At 40.9% G+C, this 16,309-nt stretch overlaps 1 protein-coding gene across 1 annotated transcript in view; it reads right to left on the bottom strand.

Annotated features, from left to right (window-relative positions):
- The window catches only part of GABRB3 (gamma-aminobutyric acid type A receptor beta3 subunit), a 105,653-nt gene extending 97,196 nt beyond the window's left edge, over positions 1 to 8,457 (bottom strand). The window contains exons 1-3 of the mRNA XM_026034263.1: positions 8,304 to 8,457; positions 8,069 to 8,160; positions 7,865 to 7,932 (exon numbers count right to left, since the gene is read on the bottom strand). Coding sequence (XP_025890048.1) covers positions 7,865 to 7,932; positions 8,069 to 8,160; positions 8,304 to 8,383 — 240 coding nt within the window. The 5' untranslated portion in view covers positions 8,384 to 8,457. The remainder of the gene's footprint in view (positions 1 to 7,864; positions 7,933 to 8,068; positions 8,161 to 8,303) is intronic.
- Between the last annotated feature and the right edge of the window lie 7,852 nt (positions 8,458 to 16,309).

Raw genomic sequence — 16,309 nt, 5'->3', positions numbered from 1 at the left:
TAACTTTAGAAAGGTAGGGTAAAGAGTAGATAAGAAAAGGTGGGGTTCACCTCAGCATTAACTAACTAACAGCTGAGTATCTACTCTAAGACAGTAAATTCCTGTTCCTCTCCCCATTTCCCTATCACTATTTTAGACAAGCCCTTCTGAAGGTTAGTTAGTTCAACCTACCTGTCTTAAACACTTGTCTTAGACCATAGAGACCAATGGCATAGTGTTGCATTGTGCTACACAGACATACCCATCAACTAATGAAACTTGAACCTTCGTATTAGTATAAAGAAAAAAAGTTATTAACTGCTGTGGAACTGCCAATTATTCAGTGTAAGTGCAGGCCCCCAACACAGCTGTTTTACCTTCCCTCTCTGCTGTATGCAATATTACATTCACATTGCAGGTTATATTATCACAGCAACGTGCAACCACTTCCTAACAGCTGAGAGAACAAATCATTTTGCCAAAATTATTGGTTCAAGCCCGTAATAGTGAATAATGAATTAGACATGGCTAGACTTAGGGATTTTTTTCCCTTGCAATCCATGTCGTTATAAGAAGTGTGAAATTCAATTACAAATATTAAATGAACTCTCCTTTTGAAATGATTCTTCTTTCAGCTTTTTTTTATGACTCTCTGTCATAGGGGAGGAAAAATAAAGTTTGTCCTGGATAAGCTAATACCCCTAATGGTAAGTAAATATTAATTCAATCTCTTCTTCTGAAAGTTTTATTATCCTTCAGTATAGAGGGATTGAAATTGATACTACCCAAGTTTAAAATATATATATATAATCAAAACCTGATTAAAATAAAAATTRTGGGGAGGAGAGTATTTAGTAACTAAAGTATTTTGTTACTTAGGAAGTCTCATGTCACAAATCACAGAAAATCACAAGAGGATGCTAGAGAAGTATTAATACACATTTATTCTTTTCTACCCTAAGCATCCCCTACCAGCCAGTCGCATCAGGATAATGGATTGGATGGATCTTTAGTCTGATGTGGCATGAATATCCTTACGCTTGTAAGGATATTCTCTTTTCTACCAAACATGAACTTGTCTGCCCTGCCTTTATTAAACTGTTACTTTCTGTATGAGTACCAAGTAATCTGAATAAGCATTACTGCATCAATAAATATCTTCTTCAAATAAATATCACTCTTTCCTTTCTCTCTCTTCTTCTGTCATGGGAAAAAAAATTGCTAGTCATAAGGTGGATATAAATCCATAAAATTTCTGTGATTTTTTTTACCACCTGTAAAACGTCAGTACACTTCATTGGTTTAGCATTCTGAAAGGCTGTCAATAAAAGCAAAAATTTACTTATAGTTAAATGCACAAAAGTCCTGATCATTCATTTTATGTGTTTTAATGACTGACGTATTGTAAAGGACTTGCATTTGCTGCCTGTGAAAATCAATACAGAGGCACCAAGAAATCAACTCAGGTGCACACATGTTAGCACTTAACAGCCTGGCATATCCACATAGAGCTCACCAATACTACAAAGGACCTACAGGAGACCCATCATCTATTCAGGAAACATCAGGAGACCACCCAGGACATCTGGAACCACAGTGGACACAACTGTGTACGCAACTCAGTGGATGCCACAGTCTGAAATATTGAATTATAGCAAAGTTCACAGAAACAGTCTGAGAAAAGGATTTGAAGTATCAGCTAAGTCAGCCCTTAGAGATGTGAAAGTCATTGGAGGAGGTATTTTTCTAGTCTCTTCTTGAAAACTTGCCACACAGGAACTGCTAAAACAAATTTATCTAACTTAAAAATAATCTGCAATTAATTGATTAATATCCTCAGATCTTTCTCCTACTGGTTCATCCTCTCACTGTGGACTTCCTGCATTTTTGAAAATGTATGTTCTCCTCTCTCCATAAATTATTCATTGCTAAAAAAAAAAAAAATTTACTTCAACATTGACTCATACACTTTGATTTCTAATTATTTTAATTAGAAACATTTGTTTCCCTCTTATGTAGGTTTTCTTTTTTTTTTTTTTCTTTTTATATTTACACCCTTCCTAAAAGTTAGTACAAAAACACTGGGCACAGCCTTCCTGTTAAGACCTCGCTAACGGTAGATAGAGAAGCTCTAGTGTTTTGTGAATCACCAACCTGAGGACATGATGTGCATTTTTGCAACTGCATTTGACTTGCCCTTAGACTCAGGTCCAGTAAAACCTCCATAACTTTTTTTTGCTGTCCTGCTACCTAGCCAAATCTCTTTTCAAGTACTGGTTTTATCCTTCCTTACAAAAGTATAACACTTTGTGCTTGCCTGTCTTTCTTTAGGGGCACTCTTCTAATTTGTAAAGATCATTCTGAATTTTCATTTTGTCCCCTAAAATGTCTGTAATCATTCTAGTTGGGTATCAGCAGAGATGGTAATTAGTCTGTCATCGAAGTCAGCTGTACCTGTTTAATAGGTTCATCGCCACCTTCAGCGAGAGTCATTACCTTGTCTTTGAATAAGCAGATATTTCTTCCCTTTCACAGCCACAGCCCTCAATACCACTGTAGTCACTTTCCTCTGCATGAGCAGACATGCATCCACTCACTTGCCCACGCCAAAGCTGTTCTTTCAGGACACCCTCCACTACAAGTACTTCTGTTCCTCTTCTAACTCAACTAATTTCTCCATCTGAATGCCTGGAGAAGCAGAGGAGAAGAGAAGGCTGAGAGGAGATCTGATTAATATGTATAAGTACCTGAAGGGGGAATGTAGGGAAGAGGAGGCCAAGCTCTTCTCAGTGGTGGCCAGTGACAGGACAAGKGGTAATGGGTGTAAGCTGAAACACAGGCARTTCCAACTCCATGTGAGGAAGAGCTTCTTCCCTGTGAGGATGACAGAGCCCTGGCACAGGCTGCCCAGGGAGGTTGTGGAGTCTCCTTCTCTGGAGATCTTCCAAACCCGCCTGGATGCCRCCCTGTGCCCCRTGCTCWGGGTGTCCCTGCTGGAGCAGGGGGTTGGACTAGATGATCTCTAGAGGTCCCTTCCAATCTTCACCATTTTGTGATTCTGTGAATCTTTTAAGCAAACTATACCACACCTCAGTTGTCATTTTTCGCATAAGATGTTGTTTGTAAAATATTGAGAAAGTAGATATTTATGATGTGAAATATAGGTCAGGCTATCCCTTTCCTAAGTGTAACCAACTGAAAAATAATCCAATTGTCTAGGYTCTCTCCATAGCCATTCAGTAAAGATGAATATCCCCAAAAGATGAATTCTTCTATCTTGAAAAGTAGTTGTTCAAGACCAAKACCTGTGATGATTCAGTGCCTCTCTCCTTCTAATCATTCTAGATGAAGAGTTTAGACTAGACACCTAGGGAGCAATTCACCCTTTCTAAACACAAGTATCAGGTGCAATTTTAGATGCACTAGATCTAAGACATCTGTCCAGGCTGGCATGTATGGCTCCAGTCCTATGGCAAATCCATGCACTTCTCAGGAGGCAGCTAGAGTCCAACTGTGGTACCTTGGGGCACCTACAATATCTGAGAAGCACTATTTAGGTGTCTTCATCTTAAGATAATTCTCTCAGAGGACATGAACATGAACATCTTAAGATGAACATAGAGAACATGAACATGAACACCTTCATCTCTGAGACGACCACCAACAGAAATATGGAATATTCACCAAAAAATAACTATTTATGCATCACTACCTAAGAAGTGCAAACAGTATTTGTCCCCAGAATCAACTTCAGTTGATCTTACAGCAGCAACCATACAGAGTTTGTGAAAAAGATATCACAATTGTYTTCAAAATCAGCAAGTACCCACTGAAGCCCATATGCCTACTTCCAGTTTTATAATGAAGCACAAGCAAAAATAAAAAGTTACAGTTAGCATAGAACAGATTAAATCTTTTTCAGAAACAACAACTCGTAAGTTTTATGATCTGACTTTATGTCAAACTAATTTTCTGAGTACAGTATTCTCAAAAACAGCAGGATGACTATATAGCCAAGGATGCCTTCTGGGTTTTGTTGGTTTATTTTTATTGAAATTAGAGCCTTTGAAAATCCTTGGATCATCAGCTCTCAAGTCCCCTCTGTACAAAAGGAGTTTACAGATGCAGTATAGGGAACAGCAGCACCAGATTTCTGTCTTACAGAAGATTATATTATCCTCCGCAAAACATTATCCCTAAGGAGAAAGATTCATTTTTCCCTATCCCTTTTTTTTTTCTATTCACTTTTTAGTTTTACCTCCCATAAACTAAAAATCACATCCTAAAATGATGAGAAAATGAAAGCACAGCACCTTAGTCTTCCACCTACGATAATGACTTCAAAAAGAGGGTTGTCTGGAGAATCAATATATTGATTATTTAACTTCTGAAGGATAGAAAGCTATTTGGGTCTTTGGAAATTATATGCCTGGAACTAATGTTTTAGATTCACAGACCAACAGTTCAACAAAAATCACAGTGGAAAAATTCACAATTTGTGGATACTACCAGATCAGAAAGAGGCTGACAGACTAGTAAAAAGCATGAGAACTATTTCTTTTTCAATTTRTCTCATCTAAGCAAAACATACCTCTGAAACACAGAAGATATAGAACACAGTCAACAAAATTCATGTGAAGTKATAAATTGTATCTGACAATAGTAATCTTCTACATTCCTTCCCTAAAAGAATAWACGCTATTTTTTCAGTATTATGTCTGATATTATTAGTCAGCATTTTGTCTGGAGATGTACATTAATGTATATTTTGCACGCATTTACAGTATTTTTAAAACTAATTATTGGAAATACACTCAAAAATATCCAACTGCAAAATTTATAAAATGGGCATATAATAATGGGAAGGTATGCACAAAGATAGGAAGATAGGAAGATAAGTAAATRCTATAGACAGATAAGTAAATACTATAGGCATATATGCATGTATATAAAAACATACATATATGTGCAGGTCACTAACAGCACGCAAGCCCTTCTTTGAAAAATACACTTGCATTCAGTTCATTAATCCTTTGTTCCTACCAGATATCTTACTTAAAGTAATACAGCAGTATTACTGCAGAAGAACACACTATTACAGCAGAGTAACACGCTATTTTAATTTTGTTACTCACTACTTTCAAGCTGTTATGAGATCAAACAGAAACTGCTGCTCATTTAAAACRCTTTAGTAGATGTTTTGATGCTGTGCAGTCCTGATTGTTACATCATTCTACCTGGTCTGGATTATAATTTTTGCATCACAAGTTTTTTTATTTTTCTAAAAAAGTTAACTTTCATGTTATCTACACAAGACGCATTTTAATATTCAATATCTCTATTCCAAGAAAACAGCTACAGGTTGTACTACGCCAAAGGATTTTTAGTATTTTTCAATAGAAACACTAAAAATAACAATCTCCCCTTAAAATCCTGAAAACTGKCATGAATTAATAGTTACTAACTAAAGAGATATTATGAGTCTACAGTTTGATTAATACTATAAAAGAGTACAATACAAATAGTAATTCTTGTTGCAAAGAGTTGTCATTGTAACACTGAAAGCTACATAACAGGCTGGCCACAAGGCAGAATAATAAAACTCACTGTAATATTTTTATTTATATTCATAAAATTGAAGAATGCTAACCCTCTGGTTATTTTATTTTTATTATAGATATGAATTTTAACAAGCTAATTTATAAAAGGTTACAACCAATGTCTAGCTTTAAATCTAAAAAATAAATGCTCATACTAACACAGTTTACAGACAGAAATTCTTTTAATASTTTTCAGTACTTTATGAGGCTAACAATGGTCAATGCTAACAATACCTGCCTGGAATTAAATAGAAGAAYATGTCAAAGATTTAAGTTTAGTTGGTAACCAGCATGACGTTCAACAGATASGGCTCAAGTCTTTAAATTGACTTTGATTTTCTCCCTCCCATGTACTGTCTCCCTGAATGAATAGTTCAGTAATCTGGAAATGCTTTCTTCTCATCCTTATTTACTCAAGAATCTACTAAACTAAGTAAAAGAAAACAACTCTGGCAGTATTTGAATATAGTTGTTTTTAGTGAAAGACTTCTTTCAGGGAGAGGAGAGACAAGATTAACTGAGAGTCTATTTGTAGTAAGTTCTTCACCAACCAGAAGCACTTTCTGCCCATTTTCTGCCTGAAGCAAATTAACCCTATTTTTGTAACAACAGGTTTGTAGCAATTCCCTTCAGAAACGCCTATTTGTTTTACTGATTATTTTTCAGACTTTGCATTGCTGTGTGAAAATGACCTCCTTGCTTCTTTAGAGCTCTGCCAACTGATGGGAAGCAGTGGGTACTAAGCTGTGGCCACGCTAGAAAATCGCAGTAATTGTTACTCCTGGTTTGGAAGAATGGAAGGCACCTTTTGTTTTGAGGCGGTCCTGCTGCATATGATATCTAAGTACCCAATCTAGCAGCATAACACTGACTAGTGTAATTACTTACTTCTTAAAAAAAAAAAATGCACCATATACTTTTATATACTTTCTCATTTTCTTTCCCAGTCTTGGTCTCTCTGTTTCCCTCTRATATTATTTATGGCCTATGTGGCACTTTACATATAGAAAGTGTTATATATATTACTTCAATCTCTAATGCAGTGCTTCCCTAAAGCATGGAGTATAGCCAAAGCGAGGGAGGCGACTGTGGAGATACTGAAGTCAGACTTCTGAATTACTCTCCAAAGCCTCAGCCTTAATTTTTATTGAGAATCAATCCTGCAGATACCAAAAAAAGAGACTGATCAGTGGAATGTAAGAGATGTCTCTGCAGCTGCCTGAATTTGCAGGAAGCCTCAAATAAGCTGTCTTAAGCATTAGCTTCTGAATGACTAAGGCGGCAGATGTCAGTGATACTTCAGTTACAAACAGGCAACTCTATCTCTTTTAAAAATATTTTTAAACCATTGGAAGTATAACAAGAAGTTTGTACCTCACAGTTTTGGGTAGAGTAGGCGATGGAAACGTCAAGATTAATGAAAATATGCAGAACATCTATAGAGTCACACCATCCAAGCTGGTAACACTGCAGCAGTGCAYGGGATTGGAGGAAGGCTAGATACGGTGTTAGTGTCATTTTTACTAAAGGAGGGAGCAGCTTTTAAACGTGCTTTTTTTTTTCTTTAACATGATAAATATAACTAGCCATTSTGCAGAGCAGGTTGATCTTTTTACCTTAGGCTTCAGGAAGTAAGAACCTAAGATTCAGGGGGGAGGGAGTAATTTGGTCAAAAGACCTACAGAAAAAAAAAAACACCTCAGGCTCAGGATGAGGACAGGAAATCACAACCCTTGCTGGCAACCCCAAGTATTAAAACTCGCTGCAGGAACACACTGGATACAAGCCCTCCTCCTGGCACATCTGACAGCCCCGAAATCAGCACCCTGAGCAGCACGACCCTAATTCCCCCCACGCTACACACATAATCGCGGCCGCTCCAGGCTCACGAGCAAAGCTTTCCTGTCAGAGCTGATGCCCCCCGAGGCAGCCCGTGTCTCCTGTGCCCGCGGAGGTAGCGCGGCCAAGATCGACCCGGGCCCCCCGAGGCCGCCGCAGCAGGAGCGAGAAAGGAAAAAAAAAGAAAAAAAAAAANAGAGAGAGAGAGAGAGAGAGAGAGAAAGCAAAAGGGGGGAAAAAAAGAAAAAAAAAAAAGGGGGGGAAAACAAGCACGCGCGTCTCCCGGGAAATAAAGTTTGCGGGCAGGGCTGCGCTTATCGCTGCGCCCAGCTCTACCGCCGCTCGCCGCGGAGGCTGCGCGGGCAGCTCAGCTCAGCTCAGCGCAGCGCAGCGGAGCGGAGCGGGCGCCCCGCCGTGCCCGCCCGCCGCCCCTCGCCGCCGCTCACCATGTTGACTTCGGACACCATGTCGATGCTGGCGATGTCGATGTTCATCCCCACGCACACGGGCGGACCTGGCGGGAGCGGAGAGAGCGTTACCCGCGGGCGGCCGCTCCCGGTGGGGCGGGCAGCGGGGGGGGCAGCACCGCGGCGGCAGCCCCCGGCGTGGAGGGAGCCGGCGGGGCGCCGAGCCCGGCCGGGGCAACTCACCTCCGAAATCGGGTCGGAGGCGGATGTCGTAGCCCTTGAGCAGTTTGTCCACAGTTTCTTTCACGAAGGACATGTTGCCGGGATCGTTCACGCTGTGGGGGCGAGAGAGACGGGGGGGAGGAGGGCGGGAGGGCGGGCGGGGGGTAGCGGGGCAGGCAGGGGAGGGCAGAGCCCGTCAGCTCGTGCCCGCGGCCGGGCGCAGCCCGCGCCGCCGCCGGGGCACTCCGGCTCCTACCTCTGCGCGCAGCAGACCACAGCCACGAGGACGGGAGCGGAGAAGATGCCCAAGAAGCTGCCTCGCGCAAAGCCCCTCATCCCTCCGCTCCGCTCCGCGCTCCCTGCGCGCAGCAGCAGCAGCCGCCGCCGCCGCCGCGATCCGGCTGCCCCGGCTGCCGCTAAGAGGCGGAGGCGACAGTCCCCGGGCTCTCCCCCCTCCCCCCCTCCCCAAAATCTCCCACCCCCCTGCCCCTAGCCCGGCGGCCCCGCCGCCGCGGAGCGAGGGAACGCGCCCTGGCCGGAGCCGGCGCCGCCGCGCGCGCCGCCTTCCCCCGCCAGCCGCGCACGCAGCGCGGGGAGGGAGAGCGCGAGCGAGCGAGGGAAGGAGGGAAAGAGGGAGGGAGGGAGGGCGGCAGAGGCGAGGGAGGGCGCCCGCCCGCTCGCCCGCCCTCCCTCCCGGCGGCCGGGGGAGTCGCAGGGGCCCGCGGGCAGCGGCGGCTCCCGCGCAGCGCGCCCGGTCGCTCGCCCGCCCTCCCTCCCGGCGGCCGGGGGAGTCGCAGGGGCCCGCGGGCAGCGGTGCCTCCCGCGCAGCGCGCCCGGTGCCTCCCCGCGGCCGCCGGCGCCTTTCTCGCTGCGAGGCCGGGAGCCCCCTCGGCAGCGGGGTGACCGCCCGCCGCCGGGCCGGGCTGCGCCCACTCGCCCTGCCGCAGCCCGGGGAGGGTGGCAGGGAGCGCGGTGGGCGCTGGACGCACTTTCGCAGTGGCCGCGAGTTTGTGTTTTGGGCTYGGGTCCTCATCATCAACATCAGTGGGATCCCATGGGCGCAGAGCAGGACCTGGTGCACATCTCCACTCTGGTACCCAAACGCCTATGTGGCCCAGGAGCCTCTGCACGTCCCTGGAGTGTGTGGGGCCAGACATGTATTGCACTGTGCAACGCAGGGAGTCCGAGTGGGTGCCAAGCACGTGTGCTGCGAGAGCTGTGCGGTCTGCGTTGCAAGTTATGGGGTCTTAGCTTTGTATAGGATGTGCTTTGGGCTGCACTGCTGTTAATCCTCCTTCCAGGCTGATTAGCCCTTCCCTTAGGACRAATTGGCCTGGAAGCAGGATTGTGCTGACCAGACTCTGTTGCCTTTGGGGTCTGAGCTGGCTCCTCCACAGCGCACGTGYGGGGACCTCTTCACCACGCTCTGCTGGCAGCAAAAACCTTCCCTCAGCCCCTGCCTTGTGCTGGGTACCTGCCATTGCAGGGATGTTCACTAATCAAGSGGGGAAATGCAGGTCCTATTCTTGCACTTCTTCTTCTATCACTTGTTTTTCCTTCTACATATCCCTTTCCTGTAGGAATGCTATGAGGAAAAGGGCAGGCACTTGAGGAGTGCTTTGGTCTTGTGTCAGAGTGAGGAAGCGTGGTTGGCTTCTCGGCTGTCCTCTACAAATTAACTACCATGATCCATCCTCACCATGCTGCCACTGCAGTTAATGCTAAAAGCTCCAATAAAAGCAGGAGCAGGCCTGAAATGTTTTCAATACAAYGGGAAAAACCTATAGGCCATGAGAAACATCACAGAGAAACTCACTGTTACCACGTTTTGTGAATTCATTATGTCTTGCAATATTTTGTTTGTTTAACAGTGCCATAATTACTATGATTATGAAGTAGGAGAAAGTCTTAGTTTCATTTAAAAACTAATAAGGCACAAGATGAGAGCTGTGTCATCAAGCATAAATGACTCAAGGGCTCAAAAATGGAAAGACAAATAGTAAGAAAAAAAGTATATATAAGTGATCTGAGGGACCTGGATCCTGATTTTTTTTTTTTTTCTTAATGCTATGGATGGGCAGTAGTGAACATTAATTATTTAAAAGATTTCAGAGAAAATAAAGCTAGGGAGGGTACAGAAGGTACCAACTCATTCCCATCTCATTCCAACACTTCCCCTGARTGTTGAAAGAAAGTGTTAATACTAAAGAATATAAATCTTATGAAGAATTAGATGTATAAAATCACATTTAAACACTAATAACTTTTCTTAAGTAGGGGGTCTATTTTATAAGAGAAATAAAATAAGCCTACTTCTGATTAACGTGCTACTCTAGTGCTTTGGAAACGCACCTGAGGTACGAATGAATCAACAATGCTGAGGAGTCTATAATATTTTATCACTTCCTTTTAAGTAATCCAAGTTGGAGCTGATGGGCTAAGSAAGCAGTTAGGGGGTTATGGAGCATTTGTTCTTCGGGACTTTGAATTCAATTAGGCTTAGTAGTAACTGAAAAGCACTAAGAAATGAAAAATGTGTGTTGAATTTCATGAAAGGTAAAAATCATCTTGATATGTCAGTGATGTGGCATTTACAGTGAAAATAGTGTTTTCGGAGTTGTTCGTAGAAAAGACTCTGGATGCAGCTTTTGTGGCACAAGAGCTAAGAGTCAAAACSGTGCAGAGCATTTAAGGAAATAACAGGAGAAAAGACAGTGAGCAGGAAGATGCTTAATGTGGCCAGCAGGGGAAAAAGCAGGTCACAGAAAAAATACCCTTATGCTCTCCCCAAGTTCACAACCCGTAATTGTCTCCTGAATTTAGAATCCTACAATTTTCCTTTCAAAAAGCAAATAGGTCATTTCAAAACATGGCAGGAAGGAGTCTGGACTTGTTATTTACTAAATCAGAGCACTCAGTTACAACATGAAGGTTCTAGATAGAAGAAGATCCAAGGATCTATCTCCTGGGGTCTGCCCAGACATTGGATCTAACGTTTTCATATCTGTAGTTCGAAACAGTACACTTCCCAGTGAATAGTTAAACATGGGTGAGAGAAAGAGCTCGCATGGCTCTGTGGCCCAGTAGGTAGGCTCTCATCTATGAAGTATAGTTAATTCATAGATAATCAAGCAATTTGGGAATTAATTGATGGATAAAATAATCAAACATTCAATGGTCTAAGGAATGGAGCCTAATTCCCTCCTTCCCTAAAGTGCCCTAATCATTAGTATTGTTAGTCACTCACTCTTCTTTTTTTCTTTTATGACATAAGGTTTCTATCCCTATTAAAATTATTCCAGTTAAAGGTGTGACTTTTAAAGTCTTAGTTCAGAGACTAAAATTCATTATAGTATATAATATCATATACARTTTTAGAGTATACAAAAATCATTAGGTACTCTGGTGAGTGTGCCAGCCTCTGGATCACTAGACAAGAGCTATTCTTCCAAGCAAATTTTGATCAAGGAAGAAAAGGCAGAAGGAGTGATACTCTTTTCTTCCTTAGAATCACCAATACTGATAAAGGCCACTGCAGAAATGGGCAAGAGAAGTCCAGGAAGGCAAACATATATGTGTGAAGGAAGCAAAAGCTCCGAGATGGTTCTGTGTTGTGAACCAGAGCACAGTAAGTAGGAATGATCAAATGTTTCGCTTCACAAGCACCGTTCCCATCTGCACTGAAATGCTATGTAGATGCCCCATCATCTCCTKTCAGGACCTAGAGCTGGAACCAAACATGCTTTGCTCTTTTTAAAGGGTAGAAATTGTTGAAAGTAGTGGGAGTGGAGTGAGTTGCCACTTAACGTTTTGGATCAAATTCCAGTTTGCTTCATCATTGTCAGTACTAGCAGAGATACAGAAGAGGAAGCAACGATGGGAAGATCCAGAAAAGAAGGGAGGTCTGCTTGCAACTGCAGCATTTGTGGTACTACCACTGCCAGTCCCTAGACTGTAGGAGAAAGTGGCTTGAGAATCAGGAAAGAAGTATTTTCTCGCACTGTGCAGTATATCACTAAGCTTTTACACTGGAAAGTGGTATTGAGGGCTTCCCTGACAAAATGAGCATAACCCAACTTACTGAGGTCAGAACCACTTATCAGAACATTTTTGTTTTAATTTTCCTCTCTGGCTTGTCTGTCATTTAGCTGATTCTGACAAAGCTCCAGCCTTACCCTGAAGCAACTGCAATCACAGAGGGTTCAGAGATAAAAAACAGAGATAGATAGAAACAAGAAAATTGTAGGAAGAATTGCTGCTAAAGCTGAAGTGGTGTCTTTGGAGGAACACAGGACATTAATCTTCCTAAGCTGAGACTCACGCTTCTGCTTACCTATTCTGCCTTGCAGCAATTTTACTAGCCTGCTGGTTTAACCTGCAGAGAAGGTGTAATTAATAAAACTGGCTGAAAAAAAAATTAAAAATCTACATGAAATATCTTAATTCTCTTTTTCCAAAGGTGTCTTCTGTTTTGCTTTGTTTTATTAAATCGCAAGTTCAGGTTCATTTTTGCCAAAACACTTCTCAACAGAAACTTACTATTTTTTTTGTAGTAAGCTCAACCTTCTTGCCTTTCTTCCTACAGTATCTCAGTAGAAGTGGAGCTTCACAGTGACAGCAGGATGTTAGGGAATAGATATGTGGTACCGGGACTTAGGGAATACTCTCTACTCTGATGGCTTTGTAGGCTGCAATTTGCCTATTCAAATAATAAGCAATAATTGTTGGATATTGTATGTTAGGAAAACAATAGTAGATTTATCTATTATGTATATTTATCCAAAATTGTATGCTATATTTGCTGATGGTGAGTAGTATTTTAGTTTATATTCATTGTCTGCATTTCTATCAGACAGATTGAAAACAAACAATGTTTCATGAATTCATTTGCTTTGGTTGCATAATTTGCTGATTTTCATTTAATTATACTGAAATATTTATGTTGTTATGCCAAAAGTTCTGAAGGAGTAGAGCTCTTAATATTTTAGTGAGCTACATAAAGGGTAAGGTATTAATCAATATAAATAATGGGGACAAAATCTGCCTGAAATGAGAAACTTGACCCAAAATGTTTGGAACTATTATTTAATTGTCAGCTTTTTTTTTTTTTTTTTTTTTTTATTCTTTTTTTAGAAATTCAAGAAATGAGCACTTGCATTATCTGAAAGAATTTAGAACAGTATTCCTGCAATATTCTATTTCTTATGAGGCAAAAAGCTCTGGATTATGCACATAATGAGTCAGACACATCAAAATAAAAATCCATTGACACTTTGGTAGAGGAAGAAATAATCACAGTTCTTTATAACTCACATTTTTTCATCATAAAGATTAATGATTTTTCACTGAAATAACATAAATACATTAGAGAAGCCTGTGGTGGCTTAGAAGTGCCATTCTTTAAGTATCTGTCCTGATGAAAACACTGTCTGTGTTTGGAAAAACAAACAAGTGATTTATGATTTTTTTTAACTGTAACCGCCTTTGAGAAAGAGTTATTTTACATAGGACTTTCTTGTTAAGAGTTTCTACTTGAGAGCTTTGTCAGGAACATCATTATCTTCAAGAAAGAGTATGCGGCAGGTTTTTATTTCAAGTTAGACAAAAATAGAAGGATATAGGACACTTCTTTCTGTTTTCATATTTATTCAATAGTTTTATGAATATCATTCATAATTATTTTTTATGCAGCTTTTACTACAACAGCCAGCATTCCAAGTCAAAGCCAAAGCCTCATTGTGCAGGACATCATACAGAGTAAAGAAGACAAGTGTAAGTTATTTAAATTGATTATATTTAGTATTATGTAGGTTTAAAGGATGAGTAAGTCAGAATTCTAACTAACTAATGCATCTGTATAAGGACTAGCTCAAGCACTAAGAAATATTACTTCCTGATATCTGCATCCAAATGTCCCTCTGAATATTAAAACCGAAAATAAAAAGAAAGATAAGGAAAAAGCATTGGGAAAAAAAAGACTTTATATATGCAAACACTCCTATATAAAGCAGGACAAGCAATAAAAAAGAAATACAGTGAAATGATTTGGCATTGATCCTGATTTGCTAAGATTAGGAATAATTATGAAACTGATAGTACAGAGTAATAATGGAAAAAGCTATGAGYAGAATAAAGTGAAAGTCTGATGTATATCTTGCTCTTGAGAATTACTTTTTTTTTCCTTATTCTGAGAGCTGGCTTTAGCAGACAGTAGCACGTGAAGAATGAGAGAATAGGAAGTGCTTCACACTGGTGTATAGAGGCAGTATCCCCAGCTGTGCACTGCCAAGATTTGCCATTGCAGTTGGGGAAATGCTACTTAGCTTATTAAATGCATCTCTCCTTCCCAAGGCTGTATCCACTAGTCCTTTTCTGTCATTCCCAAAACACTAATGGTAGAAAGAGCTTATAATACAGGGCTCAGGATCACGGGCCATATTCCCTCTGTGGAATAAAATACAAACTAAGTTGGCTGTGCAAATGAATTCCTTTGTCATATTCACTATATATAAAGATAGAGAAGATAGAGAATTGTGTGTATGAAGGTCTAAATATTTCCCATTTTCCCAAGTGTTGTTTTGTAGCTCAGGACAAATTGTCAATATCTTAAAATATTTGTTGATAATAATTTTTAATATTCCTAAAAGGTTAAACTTTCATTTACATACAATACTTACATTTTAAAAGTACTTTTTGTTACTCACCTTGTGTCATAAATTGCATATAATTTTTTGTTTTCTTCTACTGCATTCCTGAAAAGAGAAAGAAAGAGTATGATTTACATGTCCTATGTCCATTGCAAAAACAAAATATAGTTTAGGATGCAGAAGGTTTTTCATACCATCATTGTAGATCATCATCTGGGGATGGAAAGAATAGATCTATAAATGGAGTTGCTCAACCTCTGGTATGGTATGATTGTAATATTGCTTTGGAAGTTGTCTAAGCGGGATTTACCTGTAAATCTATGACTGTATTGACAAGGAATGAAAAGGGMGAAGAATGGCCACTTCTTTGTGAAAGGCACAATAAAAATATTATGGTTTCCTGTTAAAACAATGTGAATAATTTCCAGGAAAGATTTTWAGTTGATCCAGACGAACACTTTCCAAATTATTTATTTTATTAGTTTTTGCAAGGTGAAGTCGGATGAATCATTGTGTTCAATCTAAGATGAAACCTTATCTCTGAGGTTCTCAATACTTTAATCTGTGGTTAAACATTGAGATATGTTCAAAAAGGAAGATTGATCATTTGCATTTTAAATCTGTATTTTTGAGCTTTTTCAGCTGAAATCCATGTGACTTTGCAGAATRCCCTTCATAGTTTTTAAGCAGAAGAGATTTTTGCCTGAAAATTTCTGTTCAAATGTTTCATGTGATGTGGCGACAAAGGGCTGTCCTGCCACTCGTTTAATACGGAGCAAAAGGAGATGTTGACTGAAATGTGTTGGCTTTGCTGGAATCAGCAATAAAATATAAGTTCTAGCTAAGTAGTTTCTGAGAGGCGTGATGAATGTAAGAGGCACTCCATAATAAGTATTGATCTGTATCTTCTTACAATCTGATTTATGCCTCTGTACATTACTCTACCTGTCTCCTTAGAAAAGTTAAAGAGCGGCAACTAAAAGCATGGGGTAAATGATCCTGAATTTGAATGCATTAAGCTCCACTTATATTGGGAAGGAGAGATCCTGGGTTTGGTTCCTGTTCCTGGTGTGGTTATATATTTCACATTAAATATGCACTGGATAAAATACGTTAACAGCTGAGTATTATGCATGCCTGTGCACTTGATAGAAAGCTCTGGGGCCTCCCTCAAGTCTGTGGATACTATTGTAATGGSCGGACGTCTAAACCAAAACTGGTAGGATGGGTAGGGCTCAGGTCAGATGCGGCCATCTAGACCACTCAAGATCCCCTGAGTTACCTGATATGCTTGCATAGAGCTGTCAGATGTGACCTCTGCAACACCCACAGCTAACTAGAGCCCATGTGGGATGCTCTGGAGCATCCCAGTGACACTAGTTACTTGAGTGTGTTGACTTCCTGGAGGGAGTCTCCAGTCAGATTCCGCCCTAAAAGAAGGACCCCAGGATTTTTGTACACAGGCTCCCTTAATTGAGCTGGCTAGGTCTCTGTAGTGGAAGCTCCCAGTTCTTAGGTAGAGATCTACATCTAATCTTCAAATAAATCGCACCCCAATCTTCACAATATCTATTTTCTTTTTATTCTTTGGACATCAGGATTCTCAAGCTTTTAA

Source organism: Nothoprocta perdicaria, unplaced genomic scaffold, assembly GCF_003342845.1.
Source record: "Nothoprocta perdicaria isolate Ctin4 unplaced genomic scaffold, notPer1 scaffold_140, whole genome shotgun sequence".
Lineage (NCBI taxonomy): Eukaryota > Metazoa > Chordata > Aves > Tinamiformes > Tinamidae > Nothoprocta > Nothoprocta perdicaria.
This window is presented reverse-complemented; position numbering and strand designations above follow the sequence as displayed.